This window comes from Miniopterus schreibersii (genome assembly GCF_964146895.1).
Source record: "Miniopterus schreibersii genome assembly, chromosome: 6".
Lineage (NCBI taxonomy): Eukaryota > Metazoa > Chordata > Mammalia > Chiroptera > Miniopteridae > Miniopterus > Miniopterus schreibersii.
The window spans coordinates 78271611-78295553 of record NC_138107.1 but is presented as its reverse complement, the minus strand read 5'-3'; the positions used below and the strand labels follow the sequence as shown (position 1 = coordinate 78295553).

Here is a 23943-nt window from a genome sequence, read left to right as displayed (position 1 = left end):
GAAGATCTTCAGTGTTTAAAACCATCTTTGAAAGTCCAAGAAGTAGGCAACTTCCAAAGAAGCTTTATTTTCCGTTGATTATTTGAAACTCAGATCCCCCCAGGCTAATGGTTTTTAGGAGACTAGAGTTATAAGCCTACTTAATTCTTAGGGTTGCTGGAAACTTATGTTTATTTAAAACATAAGATGTCAGGCACCAATACTCTTTCAATGATATGTTTAAGTTTAAAATTTAATCCATAACTTTTAAAACTCTGAATTGAAATAGATGATCAAAATTGTGCTTAATTACATTATTGTGAATGAGGTCTCGACAATGAGAGAGAAGAGCAACAAAGAAATCATGAAAACTCTACCACTCGCTAGCCGTGCGGGCTTGCGCAATATCATTGATAAGTGGGCATCGTAATAACACCTATCTTGCTGTTAGTGTGAGGATTAAAAGAGATACGCATGCAAACTGTGAAGAACAGTTCTTAGCACACAGTAGGCCTCAATAAACGCTACTATGTTATTCGTATACACACACACACACACACACACAAGTAATTTACCTAAGCATGCACTTGATTACCTGGACCATTCTTCCCTCCCTGTTGAGCCACGTGCATACGAACAAAGGAAAGCACTGCCCCATGTCTATGCACAAAAGAGGGATGTCTTTTGCAATAAACGTCCCAGTCATGATAGGACACTGTCAGTCTAACACCTTCCGGTTTTTCACTGGTTTATTCTTTGATTTGATTTCTAACTACCTGGTATACAGCTTACTACGCTATTACAGACTGCAGGATACTCGAAATCAGTTATTTGTATCTCTTATTGTCCAAATCTCATTAACTTCTTTCCTGGATGTTTTAGAATACTAGAGCCAAAGGGAGTCCAGAAGATAAGTCTAACATCCTTAACTGTGGGCAATTCCTGACTACAAAAAGAATTTACAGCTAAACTAATCATTAATATAATCAAATCCATATTTGAGTATATTACATAGTATATTTATACTATTTATAGTATATTTATACTATATAATATACACAATATATAGTATACCTATTGTGTATATACAATGAGAAAAAATGTATAGATAAGAATTCCCAGTAAAACAGTATACGTTTGATTAAAACTTAAATTAAACTACCAATTTACAGGAAATACAAAGTAGACAGGAATCTGCCAGACTACACCATGTGGATGACATTCTGCAAAATCCAAGCTGTGAGAAACACTACAAAACAAACAATCAACTGTCTTAACAAATGCATTGCACACAAAAAAAGGAAAGGAATATTGGAGATTAAAAGGGACTTTAAAATATTTCTTAAAAACCAAGTAAGTGTTTAGGAATGCAAAGTTAAGTGAAAAATATATAAATGAAAGTAAATTATTGTAAAGTCAGAGTTGTTATTTGGGGGAGGGATTCTGATAGTGAAGGGCACAAGAAAACACATGTTGCTACTGGAAATCTTCTATATCGTGATTTTGGCATGGGCTGTAATGGCATTGACCTTTTAACAATTCCTTATATCCCTTATGACAAGTTATATATTTGGCTCTCTTTCCTTGTGCTGTATGTAATAATAAAACATTTCTGAAACTCCTTTATCTGGGGCAGTGATGCTGACCATGGTTTTTTCAATGTGGTCCTGCAGGGAGTCGATGAGTAAGTCGCCCACGGGCTTCCAGCCATTCCTCACGGCCTCCGCCTCCTTCATGTCAGCATCCAGGTCATCCATGGCTCCCTGCAGGTCTCTGAGCTTCTCCAACGCCTTGTCCACTTGCTTCTGCCAGTTACTAGTAACAGCATTTAGACTTTCCCACTTCTCTTTAACTTCTGAAGACTGTTTGCGCATGGCTTTGGCAATCTTTTGGGCTCTCTCCTCGGGAGTCAATTCTGTGATAAAAAAAAGAATTTCATAAGGCTGATCAATATTTTACATATATGTTTGTTTTAATTGACTTCAGAGAGAGAAAGAGAGGGAGGGAGATAGAGAAATATCAATGATGAGTCATTGATCAGCTGCCTCTTGCACGCCCCCTACTGGGGATCGAACCCGAAGCCCAGGCATGTGCCCTGACAGGGAATCAAACTGTGATCTTCTAGTTCATGGGTCAACTCTCAACCACTCAGCCATGCCGGCTGGGCTCAACTTGACAGCCAAGTGTGAAGACCACCTTTTGAGAAGACATTACCAGGGTACATGGAGACAGAACTACACTAAACAGGGGAAGAAAAAGTTTCTCTATCCTTCTTCCACTAATGCCCTGCTACTTCTCAAAAGAAGAAAACAGTTACAGAGTAATAAGTGGCCCAGTGGTTTGGGTGACTTTTGAATTTTAATATATTTGCAAACCTTGAAATGTCACAAGATAAGTAAAAACATTAACATTTTTTCTTTTACATAAATTTAGTTATGTAAAATCCAGAGACAGTTTTTCATTCCATTGCCCTCAAGAGAAATGGGGAGTATAATTAGGAGAGAAATAGCTTTAAGTTATGAGGAATAAACTCTGCAAAAATAAGATTAATGTATCATGTTCCTCAAAAAGAAAAAAAAGAAAACAGGGAACTGAAGACCAGTAAATTATCTTAGCTGAGTTTGCTTGGCAGTTCATTGTTAATGCAGGGCGTTTTCTGTAATCCAGAATGAGTGTGGCACATAACAAACATTTCAAGAGAAAGAGCAAGATTTCAAGGACCATCCTAAATACTTAATAGACAAGCGGGCTTCCAGAATGTCTCAAGTAAAGTTAGATTTTCAGACAGGAAAGGGCAGGTATGTCAAGACCAGCCATAGGACAGGGGCAGGAAGGCAGAGTAAGAGTCTAGAAGGCAAGGAAAAGATATCGACAGAAATGAAAGTTAAGTTCAAAGCCCAGGGTCAGAAACATAGAGGAATGTGATGGACACAGAGCAGACCCTCTTACAGCAGGTTAGAGAGACCACCAGCTGAGCCCTCCTGGGCCTCACTGCGCTCGGCACCCGAGGATGCCTCCTTTCCTATCCAGCTGGTTCGATGGTTTTCCTGCTCGTCCATTCGAAACCGAGAGACAGGTTAGAAACATACAATCAAGGTGAAATGTAAATTAATCTGATAGACATGCACATTGTTCTTTGTGATAATATCCCATCTTTTAGTATCAGTCACATTAACAACTTCCTCTTCACCTCAAAATATTTCAGATCACTATATAATGAACTGAAGTTCATCAAACTTCCTGGTAAGATAAATTCAGCAAACTCTTCTTTACTACAACTTTCATATTCAACATAAATTTGTCTGCCTATCTTTATTTAAATATTATTTAGAAGTCAAGTTAAAGGGGACAGAACACATGTTTTTATCTATCTAAATTTCCAAATATTCTACATATCAATACTTAGACTTAAAAGCAGCTAGAGTAAATCTCAGGGAACCAAAGAGACTCAAGAATTTAGTAACCACAGGACTTTGAGTTCTACTGCTTAAGTGCTATGAGGCTATACAGAGAGACTTAAAAAATCCCTTGGCAACTAGATTGATCATAAGAAGAGAATATGTTATGATAGGTAGACTAAATATACTGGCACATGTAAATATGGAAAAGTAAGTGAATTAGAGAGCCAGCAACACATCAGGATTTCAAGGTTCCTGAGAAAAAACTTTGGAAGAGACATGATGTCATTAGGCAAACCTTATTTAAATCTTTACACCTTCAAGATACTGAGAAAATGGTAAGCATATAATATTTGTATTATACACAATTTATTTTTATATAAATATAAAACTATTTGTGAGATGAAATAATCATTCATAAATGGCCTGATGAGAAAGGGAGTTGGCCATTTCTATAATGGCAACACCTGTGTTCGTTAATAAGTCACTTGGGCTTTTTCAAAGATAAAATTTCATTGCTAATGATTCACTTTTATAAAAAGACAATACAGTACCAATTTCAGAAAAGACAATCTAATTATGATCATTTTCCTTGGATAAAATAAAAACTGTGTCTGAGTCAGTCACTGAATTACCTGACGCAGCTTCTTTCTCCTGTGACAAAAGACCTGACACTAGCTGTGACTTTTTGTCTTCTCTTAATATAAAATCTTTTGATGGAGCAGTCCTTTTGTAGTATACATTATAGACTCCCTACTCAAGCAGCTACTCAGAAAAAACAGAAAAGCTCTATTTCACCATCTGTCTGCCAGAAAGGAAACATATTAACTAATAACAAAGTCAGAATAAAAGTGCCTCCTACTGCAGCAACAAACTCAGTTCATTATTATTATTATTTTTATTGACTTGAGAGAGAGAGAGAGAGAGAGAGAGAGAGAGAGAGAAATCAATCAGTTGCCTACTGCACTCGCCCCAAATGGGGACTGAACCCTCAACCTAGGTTTGTGCCCTGATTGGGAATGGAACCCGTCACCTTCTGGTGAACTAGACGATGCTCCGACCACCTCAGCCACACCGGTCAGGGAAACAATCTCAGTTTAATGAAGACTTTAAACCAAGAACAGAGCGTGGTATCTAACCAAGCAAAAGCTTTCCAGAACATCTGTGAAACAGGTAACGAGAAGCAGCATGTGAAGTACCAACTGATGGCAATCCAGAGTAAGAAAATAAAACAAACCAAAGCAGCGAAATAGCAGAAAAGATGAAAATAAAAAGAAATGATTACATTTAAAAATCCCCTCGTTTTCAGAAATCAAAGAACAAGAATTTGTTTCAAATGTGAAGAGCTATTTTGTGGGAAATTCCAAGAACCCTCACGCAGGACCGGAGAACCCTCAGGCCCCGTGGGTCTGACTGCTGCTGACGTGTTAGAAACCACCTGTGAGTTCGCGTGTTTGTTTCCAAAGGCTGCTCCCCTACCCCAAAATACTAGAAGATCCTGACTTGGTCACGAGTGAGTGTCCCCACAGATATATTGCCAAAGCCCTGCAAGTGAATGTAACGTGTTACTAGGTCAGAGCTTATAGACTGACCACTCTGGTGCCTGCTGCTGACACTCGACAGACTCTCTCCGCTCCTGAGCTGTGTCCTCCCACTGGGAGCAGCGCCACTGAAACAAGGCCCGAGAGCAAAGGACCATTTGCATTTGAAAAGGCAGCCAATAGGGGCTGACCCCAGGCGGAGCAGGCGCAGGGGAAAGCCAAAGAAGCGTATTGACCATTCTCACACCAGAAGCACTCTTCCTGCCACTCTCAGCTCCTGTGTGTGTGTGTGTGTGTGTGTGTGTGTGTGTGTGTGTGTGTGTGTGTTTTGGGGGGAAGCACTTTGTTTCACTCGTCACTCTTCCATTCCCCTCCCAGGTCTTCCATTTAACTGGCCAGACACTGAGGGTGGAATCACATTTAATTTCTATATTTATATCCTTATATGTATATTATGTACGTGATATACTATATTGTAAATATTACCACATTTATTATATTTATATAATTTAAAACAGCAACTTATTTAGTGTGTTACGGAGCTCTCCGAGGAAGGACACCTTTCAGGAAGAAGGCAGAGCAAAGGAAAGAGAGGAGAGAGGGCGCCAACCCCGGCGCTGGCTCTCGGGTCCAGCCGTCTATTCTTCCACTACGCCACCAGCCGGGTGGCACTTACACCACGCTTTCCTTTACCTCGGGGGACAGTAATAGGGCTCACTGGGACACAGGGAAACCAGCGGGGCCAGGAGCAGAGGCTGGGACTTGCCATCAGCCCTGCTCCGGCCCTGACCTTCTGGAAGCAAGCTTTATGACCCGCGCTTCCCAGCTGCGTCAGGTGGGGAGCCCTATTTTCTCACGCTGGGAAAGCATTTTAAACCAAGGGACACTTTTACCTCTAAAATTCAATTATATAAGAAAGGCAAAGCTGCCCTAAGAAATCTTAACAGTTGAGGGGACAAAAACATCTCCCCTTGTGTGTTTATGCAAAGTAAAAATTTTTTAATTAAAAAAATGAAAGTATATGTTTCTCCCATGAAATAATGATAGAAATCTCTTACAATCAGCCTGTGTTGTTTTTAAGAAAGACGTCCCATGTTTATTGTACTTTCTTTCTCAATTGTGGTACTGGCAATTACTATCTCTGTTGTGACTTTTTACTCGATAGGTAGCAAAGCTTTATGTCATTCATCTTTTATTTATTTCCATCTTGGCTGTGCAGGCCTCAGTCTAGAGACTGATTGTCCTCAACATATAATTACTGCATTGAGTTGAACTGAATGGAATTTTTAGCTTTAGTCTTTATTGAAGATGCTCAACTTCATAATTTAAGTGGAAATCTTCCTTCTTATTTTTTGTTCCTCCTCACACCCATGTAAAGCATTTATAAAAAACGTTTTACTGTCAAAGAGAAGGTTTTAAAAAGTATTTCAAGTGTGGTAATTTCGACTGTCTTGTTTGTACTATTTGCTTTTTATTACATGCGTGTATATTCTTACTGTTGTATTTCACCAAGAGATTGAAAAAATGTTAAGAAAAACACATACAGTAAAAAAAATTCTTCAGAGTAGCCTCTTCACTCCTGGATAATTTGGAGCAAGAAAAGATGAGAGATTATATGCTAGTTCCAACACTAACGAGTTATGTAATCAAAGGTACATCCCTTATCTCTTTGAACCTCAGTTAATATCTATAAAGCTATTGGCCCATACCTGGCAGCAGTAGGGCCTCAAAAGAGTTAATTTCTTTCATTCCTTCTATTGTTATATTATTAAGTGTAGGGAGCTTATTTAGACATCTGTAGAGATTTTCAGGTAAGCAAACCAAGTTAATCAGCCAACAGGAATTCAAGGGCAAAAACAACACATGCCCATTTCTCCAGAGCCCTGACCTGCCTTGCTGTCTCTCTCTCTTTCTTCAGCCCCTCCGTCCCTCCCTGCTCCTCTCTTTCTTTCCTTCCCCTTCCTCATGACCCAAAGATGCTTCTGATTAAAATAATGGGGAATAACGTCTTTTGAAATTTTCTTCTGATTACATGATTAAGATCAACTTAATTTCTTTGAAATGATCGGTGTTTAAGAGGACCCTGCCCATTGCCTATTCTGTATGGTGACAAACGACAACAATTCATTATGAACCTGAGTACAAGTCCAGCAGCCAGCACCATTAGCTGATTACTTTAATGCTTCTAATTGCATTCATCTAATAAATTGTTAAGATGACAACAGTAAGAGGCTACCCCGAGGAGATTCACCTACTCGTGTGCAGCCCAAATCTTTCAGCAGGGATGTGATAAAGATGATATGCATCCATCCAGCTGCCAAGGGGTTTCTCAAAGCGGGCGGTGAGGGCAGTGAACATGAACAGATGCATTTAGGAAAAAGAAAACTCCAAAGAAAACAATGTTTTCCACAATACCAAACTGCAAGGTATCCATGTGGGGGTGGGAGGAGGGAGGGAGAGGAAAGAGTGCAGATCACGCTACGGAGGGAGATAAATGGCATTTCTGACCAGAAGTTAATGAAGGCAGAGAGAGAGAGATCAAACACTTGCAAGTTATGCTCTTCCTGTAAAGTAGGCCAAGTAAATAAAGCCAGCACCGCGCTGAGAAAGCAGGAGGAACAGACTATTAGGAAGATTAACCTTTAAGGGAAGGAGCAGGAACAGCAGAGAGGCCCTGGAACAAACCCAGCTAAGCAACCTGAGATCCAGCTTTCAATTTTCTGTAACTGAATATTCCTCAAACTTCCTCACACTAAGGGTAGTTTGGTAAGTCATTCAAGTCAGGGATTTGTGCAAGACAGCAGGAGGCAGGTCACGGGGGGCGGGAGGGTGACGCCGAAAGGGAGGAGGGGAAGCTGGCGAGGTAAGTCTAGGACGGCAAGGATATGTTTCGCCCGCTGCTCCATCCTCAGGATGTATCTAGACTATCACCCGGCCCACGGTAGGCTTTCCGTAAGTACTTGCTAAATAAATGAATAAATATCTGCATAATATTATTGACTTGAAAAAATAAATTCTGTCCCTCCTCCTTCAAGAATCAAAGGGCAAGAGTCTTAGATTAAAAGTCTTCCCTTTCTTGCTACACTACTGCCCATCTCGCCCCCGGCTGCTTCCCCGACGGACACACCAGCCAATGACTGAGCAAGCTACGAAAGAAGTCCTCAGCTTTCTACCCAAGCTTAGCTTAGCTTAGCTTGGCCATTGTCCTAAAAGATCTTGAGTATGTCTCATATTTATGAACTGCCCAGATAAGGAGCTGAATTTGGCAAACCCTCTAATACACTCAAGAAGAGCCCACATGCCAAGAGGAACAACAAAATAAGCTCACCACAGCATTAAAAGAGTTTAGCACCCTCCTATTGTTTATGTTTAAATCTGAAAATAACATCCCAGATGTTGATTACAATACAATACATACATGTAAATTATTACCATCTTTTTTATTAGACAAATGTGATTTATGGATGGTTGTAACCGTGATTAGAGAACACAACAGATGTGAACAATTAATTTAAAATGCTGTGTCCATCAAACCAACCTTTGTTATCATACCATTTTTCATCAAGAATTTGTTTCTTTAAATCGGATTTCATTACTAAGGTATTCATTAGCAGGCCAAAAAGGTTTTGCAATTTTTACCCAATCAATGGGCTTACTGAGCTGGCTCATTATATTAAGTTAAAGACTCGATTTATTACATCCACCCATACAGTGTAGAACTTTAAATTGGGAAGGAACACATTGCTGCTCTGTAGTTAAGAACACTGGGAAAGAAAGCAACATTATATTTTTTTCTGTGCTTTTTCACGCATTCCATCTTTACTAATCTAATTTGGACTTGAGGAGCTAATTAAATTATTGTCTTGGTCTATGGGCCTGAAAGCAATTAATATTCCAAGTTCTCATGTGAAAATTAAAAAGACAAAGTCTAATATTGCCTAAACGCCTTCTTCTTCGGTGCTAGGAAATCCGTAAACTGGTATGTCATTCTGTTAAGTAGCCTGATATTTCAGTAAAGAAAAACAACAGTAAGGGCAAAGCAAAGAGTTATAAACATTTAGTTATTATTATTATTTTTATCCTCACTCAAGGATATGTTTTCTTACTGATTTTAGAGAGAGAGGAAGGGAGAAAGAGAAACATGGATGTGAGAGAGAAACATGGATCACCTGTCTCCCGTATGAGCCCCAACCAAGGATTGAATAGCAACCTGGGCATGTGCCCTGCCCAGGAATCAAACCCACAACCTTCTGGTGTATGGGATGATGCTCCAACCAACTGGACTAAACAAAATCTTATTCCTACGGAATGTCTAGAAGCATTTATGATTATTGGGGTAAATTAGTATAAGACGGTGGTGAAGAGCAGCAAGTTTAGTGACAACCCTGAGCTGGTGTTCCAGCTCTGTCACATGGGTGACAGTATCTTCCAAACCTCTCAAAAACTCAGTTTTTTCATCTGTCAAATGGGTGGTAAGAGTATTCCCATTTCAAAGAGTTATCATGATAATTAAAGGAATCACGGTGGGCGAGGTGTCAGCACCAGATCAATGTTGGCTCGTGAACATCTATGTTTACAAACATTTCTCTTCTCTTCCTTTCTGGGTGTTGATTCTTCCTCCATCTAACATCATGTTGACACAAGGGGCCTGCCAATCCCACCGGTCTCTCAGCTCCATGCTCCTCAGGCTGTTGGTGAGAGCCCGGGCTGGAATGTGCTGGATGTAAACAAGGGCTCTCCCTCCCTGGTAGGAGGGTGTGAGTAAGGCAGATGGTGACAGGAAAGCAAAGCTAAGTACTGAAAATGAAAACCTGGGGAGAGAGGCAGAAGGGAAGACATGAAGAGGCCTCTCGGTGGCATTTCTGCGGCTGTGGCCAGCTGTGTCCTTGCCCTGACTGTAATTTGGTTACGGGGGTTAATACATTCCCCTCATGCCATGATTATAGAAGTAGGGTGTCTGTCATTCACAATGAATGGGGTTCTCATTAATCAAGCTGTTATTAGTAAAACAAAAAAATGCAGTGTGGAAACATGCCCATTAGTTTTACTAGCCTAAATACTTAGGTTATGTGTAACTTGGTCTCATTTAATGAGATGCAAAGAAATAATTACTGCCATCTTTTTCATGGAACCTTAAGTTATAGTGAGAATCAGTACAAAAGCAACTTCTACTAAACTATATGTTAATTTCATATTTTTACTCACTTAATGACCTTGAAATTTTATTTGCACAAGTTTGCTAACACTGGCATAGAATGGACTGACATAGTAGACTAAAAATGTCATTTATTTCTTTGTTATACCGTAAAATATATGAGATTTCACATAGGAGAAAAACAGTTCTAATAATTGGCTTTCTAAAATATCATGAACATTTATTAATTAAGCATTTAATAGTTAAACGTTTAATGATTGAAATAGTATACCCTGAATTAAAATATTAACTACTAGTAAATATACACAGCCAGCTGTCACAGACAAAAGAGGAAAAACAATAGCCCATATATACTATTTTATCTGAAAAGATGATTGTTATTAACCGGTAATCACAGGTACAACCATATGCAACTATATGAAGTTGTGGGTAAATAAACACATACACAAGATACACATTACACGTAATTATAAAAGCATGAACGCACTGAAATATTATTCTATTATTGAAATGAAGCAAAGTAAACTAATCAGCTACACCAGGCTAAGAAGAAATAATGTTCAGGCAGCCTGGAATAAAACAATAGTCACAGTTACAGTAAAGCCTTGACTGCCAAGTGTCACAAAGACCAGGGGAAAATTTATGAACAAAATAATGCAAACTTTTTTATCTTAAAAGCAAAAGCTGAACAAAGTAAAAGAGCTTTCCTACACCGACCTATACCACGGGCTGTACAATTTTCTGAACACTATTAGAGGTGAAATGTCTTGTTAAGGTATTAGCACTTTTATTTAGAAACTGATGCCATAAGCTCAAGTCATAAAATGTGCGTGTGCACGTCCCTGGCAGACGCGCCTGCTGCATCTGTATGTGGCGTGGAGAGCGACGCAGGCCTAAAGCTCTAACTCCTCTATGCACATCTGACTTTTAACCTGAGCTGTAGGTGATGAAGAGTTAAGAAGGCACAAGTGTTCCCTGATAACCTCAAGAGGTTTGGGGCAGGAATGGGCTAAGGCTGGCTGTGGCTGGGTCCCACAGAGCTCTTGCTATACAGCTGTGTGTTTTTCAAAGGAATTCAAATTTGGGATTAAGAAGAGCAAAGGGAGGTTGGAAGAACACGGGAGAAGCCAAGAAACATTGGTGCAGGTTCAGGAGATTCTTGACACTGAAAGTCAAGAAGGAGCCAGGAGGTCAGTGGCCAATGAGCAGAGAGAGAGGAGATAAAAATGAAGGGGTTCGTTAGAAGCCAGTCAAAAAACGGGGGGTGGCCGGGCCGGGGAGTGGCTCAGCGGTTGAGCGTCGACCTGGGATCCAGGCGATCGGGGTTCGATTCCCGGTCAGGGCACATGCCTGGGTTGCGGGCTCGATCAATGACTCTCTCATCATTGATGTTTCTATCTCTCTCTCTCCCTCTCCTTTCCCCTCTCTGAAATCAATAAAGATATATTTTTAAAAAAACAAACAAGCAAAAAAAAACGGGGGGTTAACAAGGTCACCAACATAGATTAGTGCTCTCTTCCTGGATCTACCCTACTTTAGCTGATGACCTTGCCCAGCACACAATATTTTATTGGACTTTGTGATTCTATTTTTATTTTTAGAAGAGAAGCCATACTGTAGGATCTGCCCAACTCATCGAAATAGTCAGGAGAAGCAGAAAGCAGTGTAAGAAGTGCAAGAACAATACAAAGGATCAGGAGAGGTTTACTGTCCTATTGTTCCACTTTTAACACATAAATCAGGTGATGAAAATAAAATGGAAACAATCCGATGGCAGTAAATGTTGTACACCTTGAAACTTACTCAACTTTACATATCAATTATGTGTCTGTAAAACTGGGGAGGGGGCATACTAGCAAAGCGTACCCGATGGGATTCTCTGTCAGCAACGAATCATTCAGTTGAAACAGTTTGCTTGTTTTTAATGGTATTTATCAATTAACAGATGTCTGAGAACAGTTCATACTTGTGCTACTCAGTAATAACCTAAAATTCCATAGGCTACCATTAAAAAATATAAACATACATATAACACTATAATTGATAATAGAACAAATGAAGGGAAAAAAAAGAGCTGGAAGAAAAAAAGACACTGGGAAAGAATAATCATGGCGGGAAGTATTTTCTGGAATAGTTACTTACAAATAGATGGCTCCATTTTGGTGTCCCCCATGGCACAGAATACATAGCACATACTCAGTAAATAAATGCTTACTAGAAAGAATTTTTTAAAATCATGATTTGATTCCATCCCCTGTAACAATGAGTGCCCTAGGCAGCATCACCCAAGATAACTAATGTGGCAGAAATGCTCTCTATTTCTGATAGCAGTGGCACGGAGTCATGATAAACAACAAAAGTATAAAAGCCATTATGTATAATTTTCTTTCATTTACTTTTAGCAGCAGGTAAAATCTGCCAGCATTACAAAAAATAATAATAATACCAGGAAAGGAGAAAGTATGAAAATTGCCAATCATAAAAAACCAACGAAACACACAAAAATGTCATAGTTACAGTGACATGACTTTCTTCCTTGCCTCCCAAAAATAGTATGTGAAATTGGGCTAGAGACATCCAGAATGGAACAGCAAAATAAGAATTCAAGAAGCAATTTTTTTAACCCTTTAAACTGATCGCTGAGGAGGAAAATTTAGAGTGAAGCTTTAGTGATATCATAAGACTTTTTTACTGCTATGAATTAGCTTATTGTGAAAACGTTTCCTCTATTCTCTGGAAAGTTCTGGGGAAGCAAGGAGATGAGAAAAGATTTAAGGTCGACTGGAAGTTGGATAAGGAGAGACAAGTGAACTTCGCATGTTTCCTTCCACGCTTAAAAAAATTCGGCGACGGTAGCACCTTCTTTCTCGCTGCATTAACTGCTGACTGTCCCCCGACACAGCCGCTCCGCCCGCCCCGCTGCGCCGCTGCTTCTGATGGTGCCCAGCACGGTCGCCCCTCTGCCCTGAGCCTGGTCACTTCCCACCCACCAGACAGTGCTCAGCTCAGGCCTCCACCGACGCAACAGCTACGCGGTAAGCGCCTACTATGTGCGCGTCTGCACGTGCACGTGTGCACATGTGTGTGCTGTGTGTGTGTATGACTCCTATCTAACTGAGTCCTCAGAAGTAGTAATTCTTCAAAGATCAACATAACAATGCTGAGTGATCTGCAGACTCTGGGGGTTGTTGAAAGGTGGAGACTGGACAACGACTCAGGTCCCCAGTGGGCTGAGTGGAAAGAGTGACATCACCAGCAGCAAATACAAGCGAATGCTAACAAAGATAGTAAGTGTGCTTGCTGCGTGTGTGTCCCACAGACACACATACAAAACTAGGTTTAAAAGAGTCGAGAAAATCATGACCTTATGGGAAATTTATTCAGATTGAAGCAGAACTTCGCCGAGAAAGGCTGAGTAGGAAAATGGCTGTCTGTCCAAATGTCTGATCCAGCTCCAGCTGCAGTCAAAGAAAGCATTTTCCAAATGTACTTCCCTCACAAGAAAAAAATGCTCTTGAATCACACTGCTGGACACAGCAGGAGGCAGGCTCTCAGGTCTGCTTTTACTACGTGAATGGCTGAGAACTATTTTGAATGGCCTGTTTATTTTTAAAAATGCATCAAAATGCTTTTATTGCCAACAGTGAAATATCATAATAAAGACATATGCTGGCGCCAAAATTTATGTGATTTATTGCTACCTGCTAGTAAGGTAGTTACTATTTCAATTTTAAACCAAAGTACATAAATGGTACAGCTTGTTATTTTTAAATTAAATAAATTCTGTTCTGTGCTTGTAAAAGAAAAGCACTTTAATGTCTTATTTTAAACAGTAATCTTGAAAAACAGAAGTTTAAAACAATCTTATTTTATAGATATTTAAATATTTCATATATGTACTATTGTATTTAAATACCATTTTTCTACTTGCAGTTATTTGCTATAGAATTTGTTTAAATATAAGAAATGTACATTTTTATTTCTTAAAGAAATTATTTTTAGCTCCAAGGTGCTTTTTAATAAGTCAAATTTTCTGCAGTTACTTCCCTTTTAAAAAAATGATATTGAAATATATAGGCCCTTCATCTTGTAATTTAACAGCCTAGACATTTGTTAAATAATAAAATTTGATTCAATTATTTCCAGAAGAAAACAAATTAATGTCAAATCCTGAAATACTGGAAGAACATTTTTAACTATCAGATGCTGAAATGCTCTAGGGACACGTCCTACGTGATTTTGGTTATGTGTCCTCAGGTGGGTTTTCACGGCGCACAGAGGAAACCAGTCTCACCTGCTTTCGACTGCAGGTTTCTTCTTGGCTCTTCAGGGGCCTCGATGGGCTGATCGGCCAGGAAAACTCGAGCTTGGTCTATGGCGTTCAGGACGGAGCACTCTTTCTCCTTTAACTCACGTCTCAGTGCCTTGGCAAAGAGAAGCAAAAGTTGCATTTGTAAACTAATGTGCTCAGCAAGTAATGAGGCATCCTGAATTAGACCGCTTCCCACCACGCTTGTCCCGAGGATGACTAATAAGCAGCATTTAAGCAAAGTCAGAGGTGAAAACTGTAAATTTTACACATATGAATGATGAAATACATGAATAAAAGCAAAAACACGATTCCTGTCGAACTTAAATGTGCAAAAAACAACCACCACCACTTTGCAAGAAATTGTGACAGTGTATTTGAACTTACACAAAATGTACTTTTAGGTCAGATTGCTAAAATATAATAATAGGCTGTTCTAGAACACTTTTTCTAATAAGACTGACTGACAAAAAAATTACATGCAATGGCACAGAAGAAAGCAATTTCATAAGTAGTAATGAGATCCTCAGAAGTGTTTTACATTCTTTAGAATATATTAAGAAAAAAAATTAGGAGATTGAAACAAATTAAAGTACATGAAGTCAAAACTAAACCAGAGAACACATAAAAGACAGTCTCCAATTATCTTAAAATATGTTCCATTTCTCATGCTGAGGCAATTACAGTTTTTCCCCAGTGAGGTTTTTCATGCAAATCTATGATTCTCAGTAAAGTCTGTCTTCAGTACTTTTGTTCTTTTAAGGAGGGTTAAATAAACTTTCACCATGCTCCTATAAAATGTTTGGTGATTAAAACTCTAATCGACTAAAAACAACAAAACTCAGCCCATGGCTATTGCAAAGTAAGAGTAAATGAAGATTTCCTCATGTGCTATCTGATGCTGTAGCTAAATAAAAATTGTTGTTAGTGTTGTTATTCTCTTAAACTATTCTCTTAAACACCTCCCGGCTCTAATATGTTGCTTTCAATGCAGTTCCCTGGCAACACATTATGAAAATTTATTTTTTCATTTTCTAAGATATTACACTCTAGTAGTATTTTAGAATCAATACAGTCTTTCCTTCTAAACACAACTGTTGTTATTAATAGCATTTGACATACTATGTTGGGACGATGAAATATTTCCAGGCTAAATCCACACTTTTCCACAATAAGTAAAAAATAAACATTAAAAATCAGAATATTCGTCTGATGTCAAAAACTGGAGCTAAACACCTGAAAATACTGGTAATGAAGCTGAAGAAGACCATCGGGTGGGGAGGGATGAGAAGAGCTGGTGAGGAGTAGACTGAGATGGAGTGACAGAATATAGTTTTTTTGTGATAAGCATTGTAAATATTTTTGACTTTTAAATTATGTACAATTATGACTTTAATATTTTAAACTGAAAGAATAAAAGTGAACACCAACCCACACCCTAGACACAGTAATAATGTACAGGATATGAGATGAAATAAAACTTTCTCTAAAATCCATAGATAACATTTACATGTTCTTCCCATCATTTATATAACCAAAGACTGACCATTAAACAAGCACAAGACAATAAATTCCAGATCAATTATCACCTATGAGCATGAAATGACTACATTGGGGGGGAAATGATAAAACCTCCACCACCTCATTTAAGAAATGCAGGTTGCAAAGAAGTCCCAAGGTGTGACACCCAGGAAAATAAGATGATCTTTGGACATTTAAAGTTTCTGATATACAGAAATAAAGGAGACACAAGAGAAACAGGGAATATCTATTTGTAATCTAGAAATATATATACACATTTATGGGTCTCGAGTCAGTTATTCCTTCAACACAGATTATTGTTAGAGCAAGAAGCTCCAGATGAATGCAAATACCAGTATTTACTTCCAAAACCAACTGGAAATGTAAAATGATGATATGAGAAAGTATGCTACCTAAAAGGTAGCAGTGAAAACCAGTAGGGAATATAGAAGTATTTCTAAAAATTGTAGTGGTCAAGAGTATATATCTCCCAAACCCAAACCTAACCAGTAAATGTGGGAGCAGTAAAGATTTTTACATGATGTTCAAGGGCTGTGCTAGATTTCTTCTTTCCGAAAGGGAAGGACCAGGAATGCACCTACTGAACACAAGCTGCTAGAAGGAGCTGGTTTATCCAATAGTATGGAGGATTCACAGACAGTATTTAGAGACTTGGCACAAATGAGAAAACAGGAAACACCAACTGGTTGATGATGTGGAAGGAAGTTTAAAGCTAAAAGAAGACAGAACATAAAGGAATGTGACTGGAGAAAGAAGAACAAAAGCAGGACTGGTCCCAGGGGAACAATTATGGGGCATCTATTTCGTAGAGGCTGAATCCAGCTCTGTGGAGAAAGAAGATAGGATTCACAGGATTCCAGCATACAGAAGTTTCTCACGGGGGGTTCTAGATTATTACTAGTTCTCAAAGTGTACATTGGGTAGGGGTGTGGGGTGGGGAGATGGCAAAAAGAGATTTATCTTGAGACTCTTTAGAATTTCAAAAATCCAAATGGAAAAATATATTTGTCTACAGAAGGGATACTGGGGAAAGCTGACCGGTCAACTTCCTTGATGGCTGGAATTTTACAAATTTCACACGGATGCTGTCACCATGGATCTTCCCACTGGCTGGTAGTTGGCTCTGCCTGGAAAGCTCTTTCCTCGGAAATCCACATGGCAGATCCCTCATCCATGAGGCCTCGGTGAGGCCCACCCACCCGCCTTATTTAGCGGAGCATTCTACCTTTCCACCCCCTGTCCCATGCCCGTCACTCTGCGTCACCATTAGTGTGTTTCCTACACTTATTGCCTGTACTGTGCAAGGCAGGTATTTAGTTATTATGTCTATTGTTTATTTTCTGTCTCTCAGATAAAACGTAATCTCCACAAGGCCAAGGATCTTTTCTGTTTTTGTCCACTGCAGTGAAAAAGGCACCCACATCGATGCCTTGGGACCTAGCAGAGCTTGGGCGGCTCTGAAATTGAGCCTTGCAGAGACAAGGGTACTCCCAACAGAGGACACTAGACACGAGCAGAAGAATAAGGCCGTGTGACAGTGAGCGCTCAGGGAATGACAAACATTTAATGCAGATAAAGCGGCAGCCGAGGTTGGAGAGGGGAGCAGACGATGCTCACAAAGACCACTGCACAGTGTGCTGCGCACTGAGACCCACCCAGCAATGGGCACTGGGAAGCCACTGGAGAGCTGGGCAAGGGGGCTGGAGAGTGACTGTCAGACTTGCAATTTTGTTTTTTATAATATCATTGTCAGGTCTCCTAGATTCGTGAAAAACAAATCTGAGTCTCAGAAAGCTGCATGGGTCTGGAGAATCGAATTTTCCTTCCTGACCACATTAAACTCCAGCACTTCATAAACAATGTGCTCTAAACAGGGTGTTGTCGGGAGCTGTCTCGTGAACTCCTCTGATATGCCAAGGGAGGTAGGGAGGTAGGGGAGGCAGGTGTGGGCAGGTGGGAACCACGCCAAGTAGGAAAAATGTTGGGCTCGAGCCCCATAGCCAACCCAGTACCCCAATACCCGAGAGAACAGCATACACAGAATAAAATCTGCGCATACCCTATTTGGCAAGTTTAATTTTGTTATTGAATTTGTTCTGTCTCAATTATATTTAATTGCATGTCAGAAATGGGCTTAACTTTCAACAGCATTACACATAGAATCATTTCACCACCCTTTCCCTCTCAATTAGACATGAAAAAAGGAGCATTGCCTAGCCACCTGGTGAACATTAATGATAAGACAATTAGGCTCCAACAGAGTTGTTTTGTATACAGAGCTACAAAGTGGCATTCAGCTTTAGGTTCTGATATCACGTGACTTATACATGGGTTGCCTTCAATGAGCATAACATAAACTAATTGGAATTTTTCCTATTTTAATGACTTTGTATTTTCATTCAAAACAATTCGGTCTCAGACAGTAACAATCATTGGCGAGGATGTGAAGAAGCTGGAACCCTCATATGCTGCTGGTGGCATGATGCAGTGGTACAGCCACTTTGAAAAACAATTTGGTAATTCCTTAAAATGTTAAAAGTAGAGTTACCACATGACCCAGCAATTCCACTCCTAGGGTATATGCCCAAGAGACCTGAAAGTATGGGCCACACAAAAACTTGTACATGAATGTTCACAGCAATATTACTCATAATAGCCAAAATGTGGACACAACCTAAACATCCATCAGTTGGTGAATGGATGAATAAAATATTGTATATCCATATACCGCAATCTTACTCAGCAATAAAAACGAAATACTGGCACATGCTACAACATGGGTGAGTCTTGAAAGCATCATGCTAAGTGAAAAAAGCCAGACCCAAATGCTCATTACTACGACACGCCCAAACAGGTCAACGTAGAGAGACAGAAAGTAGACAAGTGCTTGCTCAGGACAGGGAGACAGGAGGAGGGAGGGAGGAGTCACTGCTCATGGGTATGAGGTTTCTTTCTGGGATAAAAAAAATGTCCTAAACTAGACTGTGAGGCTGGCCATAGGACTGGAAATACACCAGGAACCACTGCTGTACAATTCAATAGTGTGAATTTGATGGTTGGTGAACAACATCTCAAAATTGTTCTTAAAATAATTCTGTTCTTTCTTCTACAAAGGTGCTGTAGGTAATGTTTATTTTCTAACCTCTATGCCCACCCACCTGCAAAGTAATGGCTCACCCCATACGTTTAGGATGCTCTCACCTCAGTGTTGCCAGAGCATTATGTATTCCTAACACAGCTTGTCCTGATACATTGTGAGTTCTTCCAAGGTAAGGCTCATGTCTTAACCATCTGAAGGTTTCCTCAATGCCTGCCTATATATATGTACAGTACTCAACATATGCTTGAGAAATAATGAATAAAAGAAGGAATGCTTTCGGGATTAAATACTACATAAAACCTTAAAATGTGGCCAAGCAAAATATGCCAGAGTCCCTGAATCTTATTATTCTATATTGGCGTAACTATTGAATTCCATGGAATAACTACTGATCATCTGAACTACCTACTTTGCAAATTATTGATAAATAATTTTCAGATGCAAAGTTAGTTTTCTACTATCATCTGTCAGCCAATAAGTACTAAGTATTTCAGTTTGCTGAAATTTTATTTGGCCACTATTTTATTAATAGCAAATATCCTTTTCTTTCCCTAAAAAAAGAACTGATCTCACTAAAAAAACTGGTATGAGCTCATTCCATCTGCCCTCTTTGTACCACATCCTAATCATGAGGTAACTGCATAGGGCATAGTTTCAAACAGTTTCAAAACTACCACAGTGATTAGATTGAAAGTTATATCCATTATCACTATTGTGTATCAAACTCATGCAAAATTACTGGCTTAAAACAATGATGGTTTATTTTTCATGATTCTATAGGCTGGCAATTTGACCAGCAACCCAGCTGATGCCAGCAGTGATTACTTCTGAGGCTGTAGTCATCTGTGGTTTGAATGGGGTTGGAAGTCCAAGATGGCCTTACTCACATGTCTGGAAATTATCACTGGACAGTGGCTAGAGCACCTGGGTTTCCTCTACATGGTCTCAAATTGCCCAGTAGGCTGGATTTGGGCTTCTTCAAAGCATGGCGATTAGTGTTCCCAAAGGGCAGAGTGAAAGCTGCAAGATTTCCATGGCACAGGCTCTAGTACAGCTCTGCCCAATAAAACTTTCTGCAGTGACAGATATGCTTTAAAACTATGCTGTCCAATATGGTAACCATTAGGTGCTTATGCTGTTTTGAACTTGAAATATAACTAGTACAACTGAGAAACTAAACTTTAAGTTTTCTCTAATTGTAATTAAGTATAAACAGTCACATGTGGCTAAAGGTTAGCATATAAGTTAGTGCAGTTCTAGAATCTGCACATCACTTCCACCACATCCCACTGTTTGAAGCAAGTCATGAGGTTCAAGGCAGTAAGGAAATATGGTGACTCCCTTGATGAGGGGAATAGCAATGATCCTCGGCACAGGGTCCTAGAGACAAAGAAGCATGGTTCGTTATTATAGCAATCTACCATGCAGGATAAGGGGGAATGGGAGGGTTTGGGAAGGTATGGGGATGAGTAATATTTTATATAAGTGGTCACAAAGGCATCTCAAGGACAGTGGTATTTGAAGAAAGATCTCCATACAGCTGACATCTGGCTCCCTTGCTGACTCAAGCCTTGGCCATTGACATAAAAGTGCTCTGTGTGGCAACCTGTCACAAAGCTCACGCATTTTCCCTTCTAGTACACCTAGATGGAAAGAGCTTCAAGCCTCCTGCGGACAAATCCATGTAAAATGAAGCTTTGGCCACAAGCGGTAGACTATAATTGATTTAACAGGGAGAGAGATACAAAACAATTTCAAAAAATAAAACTGAAATTCTGTTTTAACAGTTGTATGCTCTAAGGTGTTTCATATAAGGGAGTATAGTCTCAGATACCTCGGGAGCCAAGAATAACAAATGGAGAGCACCATGATTGTCCCATGGCTGTAAGAAAATATTCCTCTTCTCTCCTATCCTAAGGTGGCATGAGAGTGTAACAGAATTTTCCAACAAAGATTTCCACCAAAATAAAAATTTCAAGACAGATGCTAAATTCATACAGTCTATAAGGAAATACGCCAGGCACAAGAGAAACAACAATTAGTAAGCCATGATCCTAATTCTTAAGGAATTTATACTAAAGAGGAAAGAATAATGCTAGTGAGGATGCAGAAAGTGCCACAAACCTCTGAGAGAGTACAGACAGGGCACTGGGGAGAGAGATACACAGGGCAGGGAGGGAGGCGGAGGGGGCCGTGAGCTACCTGATCAAAAATATGTGAGCTGCTTACGACAAAGAAATTGGAAATAGATTTAAAGGTAATTAGGGGAAAAGCAATTGAAGTAAACAGAATAAACAGGCGAGGTAATGTGGTCTCTCATTGTTTTCCCTGCTACAAGTGGTGTCTGCATGCTCACTGAAAGCAAACGAAGCCCTGAAATATCGGCTTAGTGAAGGTCTGATTCCAATAGCAGAATTTAACTACACAAAATCAGAGTTTTCCTTCACAACGATTCCTAGGAGCCAGCCTTTAGCAGAGCCCACTTTTCCTGCCACTTCTCTGCCCCCTTCAAAGTCAGACAGCAGAGAAAATCAGCCCTCATTCAACTCGAACTGCCTGAAGAGAGATTCTCAGTGATCCTTCTGCAGTGGCCTGGGGACATTTCTCAATTTAGTGGGAAAAGCAGGGAATTAAGGGATAAGAAGGTATATAAAGAAACGACTGGCTGTGGCTTAAGACAGAAAGTCTCACAAGTCAATCAGCTGCTCTTCGTTTTCGCCATGAACATGGCACTGGCCCAGCAAACGGCCGTAATGTATCAGTTATTCCTGTGAGCACCGAAATGGGCGGATCCTGCAAGTCTCTTAGTAAGAAAGTGGGGTGTGAGGGAGCCTGGAGGAAGAGGCGAGTCGGTGCCATCTTCTTCCAGCCTAAACCGGCAGCCTGTCACACTGGACAAACAGGGAAGAAGAACCGTGAGGATGTAGATGTCCTAAACCCTGGTGCCATCCCCTCTTTAAATCACACCTGTCTCCTCTCCTTTCTCTAACCTAAAGCCAGCACCCAAGTTGTCTGCATATCAAGTGCCAAAATCAACTGGGAAGCACTTTTCTTTACATTTTCCAGATGATATTAAAATTATAGATAAATCAGATCCTTTTGCTCTTTTGCCTAAAACCCTCCAATGGTTGCCTGGTGCACTCAGAACAAATTCTAAACTGACCAAGATCTGGACCTTCCTTGATCTCCAAGCCTGATTTTTAGCCTAAATGTCTTTATTTCCATTCCTAGAATATGCCCAGCTTTTGCTGCCTCATGGCCTTTGCAATTCAGAAAGCTTTTGCATCAAATCTCTAATGGCTGGCTCCTTTTCATTATTTAGATTGTAACACTCAATACATATATCTGTTGGGTGAAGGAATGAAGATGTAAGTAAACTGACTTGAAAGAAAAAGTGGGAATCAAGAAAGAAAACTCCTGGGGAATGGGAGTAGCTCATATAAAGCTGATTTGTAGAAGAAATCAGCATGAAATAACTCTGAGCAGTAGAGCAGAGAAGTAGCCATCTCCTAGTATCTCTTTATAGAAAAAGTTATTTCTCAGGACACAATATCTGTGTGCTTTCTTAGCAATGTCACTGACACTCACTGGTCAAAGTCAAAGAGATCCACTAGGGTCATCCTTCCTACCAGTAGGGACCCAGCTCCAATACTACCTCACCATAGTATAAACATCACCGGGCTCCCCTGCACAGCCAGCCCTCCCTCCCCTACGCTTCTACAGCTCCTGGCATCTGCTTTGCTGGAACATTCAGCACGCATGCCTGTCCTGGCCTCTCTGCAGACCTGACTCCTACATCAGATTGAACCTTCTCTGAAGGCTAGCATTTATGCCCCGGAGGGTAGAATGGAAACTCAATGTACTGTATTTGTGTATAAAACAGTAAGGAGACAGTTAAAATTTTTTTGTAGTGTAGTAAAACCAGAGAGAAATTGCAACCCAAAAACTTGTGTTACAGCCCAGTAGGTACCATGTAGGCACACCCTTACCCACCATGAGTCCTTGGGTTTGCCCCATAACTTCTCTGCATGGTAATAATGAAATTCTCTCACTCTATGTAACTGCACAGGTGAGACAGTGAATTTAAACATATGTTAAAACTATTCAGTGCTGTCGAATAACCAGCTACTGTTAAAACACACTAATCTAATATCTTACCATCATTCTCTGAGCCTGAATTTTTCTCTTCAACCTCTATGAAGTTACACGTGGAGGAAAGTTCTAGCTGTTTTATCTAGTTTGAGTACCCAACCCTCCGTTAGCAGCAACAACTGAATTTAACAATTCTATGAGGCAAATTCTTTCTTTCTTTTTCTTTTTTTTAATATGTTTTTATTGATTTCAGAGAGAGGAAGGAAAAGAGAGAGAGACAGAAACATCAATGATGAGAGAGTCATCAATTGCCTGCCTCCTGCATGCCCCTGACTGGGGATGGAGCCCGCAACCCGGGCATGTGCCCTGACTGGGAGTCAAACCGAAATCTCCTGGATCCTAGGTCGATGCTCAACCGCTGAGCCACGCTGGCTGGGTGGGGCAAATTATTTCTTTATGAGAAAAATGGAATTACATGATCCTCCAAGATTAAGCCAAAGTATTCATTAAGCATAAAACTGAGTTGCAAGACTCTTATGTCACTTTTGATTTTTAGATTAGCAAACAAATAAATGTAGGATCTTTCTGTAAACCAATCTGTACCAGAATAAAATAATAATGTTAATCTCTTTGGTGGTAAGGGGAAAAAAAATAGCCAGATTACATCACACACTCTAATTTGATATAAATACCAAATTTCTCCAACTGATCAGTTCAACAAACAATGGACCACTTTTTCCCTACCCTTCTAGGCCCAACTAAATCAAAGCATCCAATCAGTTCACCTCTTCCTTCTCTTTGGGAGAGAAACTTGAGTCAGACATCTG

At 39.9% G+C, this 23943-nt stretch overlaps 1 protein-coding gene across 6 annotated transcripts in view; it reads right to left on the bottom strand.

Annotated features, from left to right (window-relative positions):
* UTRN (utrophin) overlaps positions 1–23943 on the bottom strand; it is a 398636-nt gene that overhangs the window by 86428 nt on the left and 288265 nt on the right. For all 6 annotated transcript variants that reach the window (XM_081141495.1, XM_081141496.1, XM_081141497.1 and 3 more), the window contains 2 exons: positions 14368–14497; positions 1626–1894 (listed from right to left, as the gene is read on the bottom strand). In XM_081141495.1, the coding sequence (XP_080997621.1) occupies positions 1626–1894; positions 14368–14497 (399 nt within the window). The remainder of the gene's footprint in view (positions 1–1625; positions 1895–14367; positions 14498–23943) is intronic.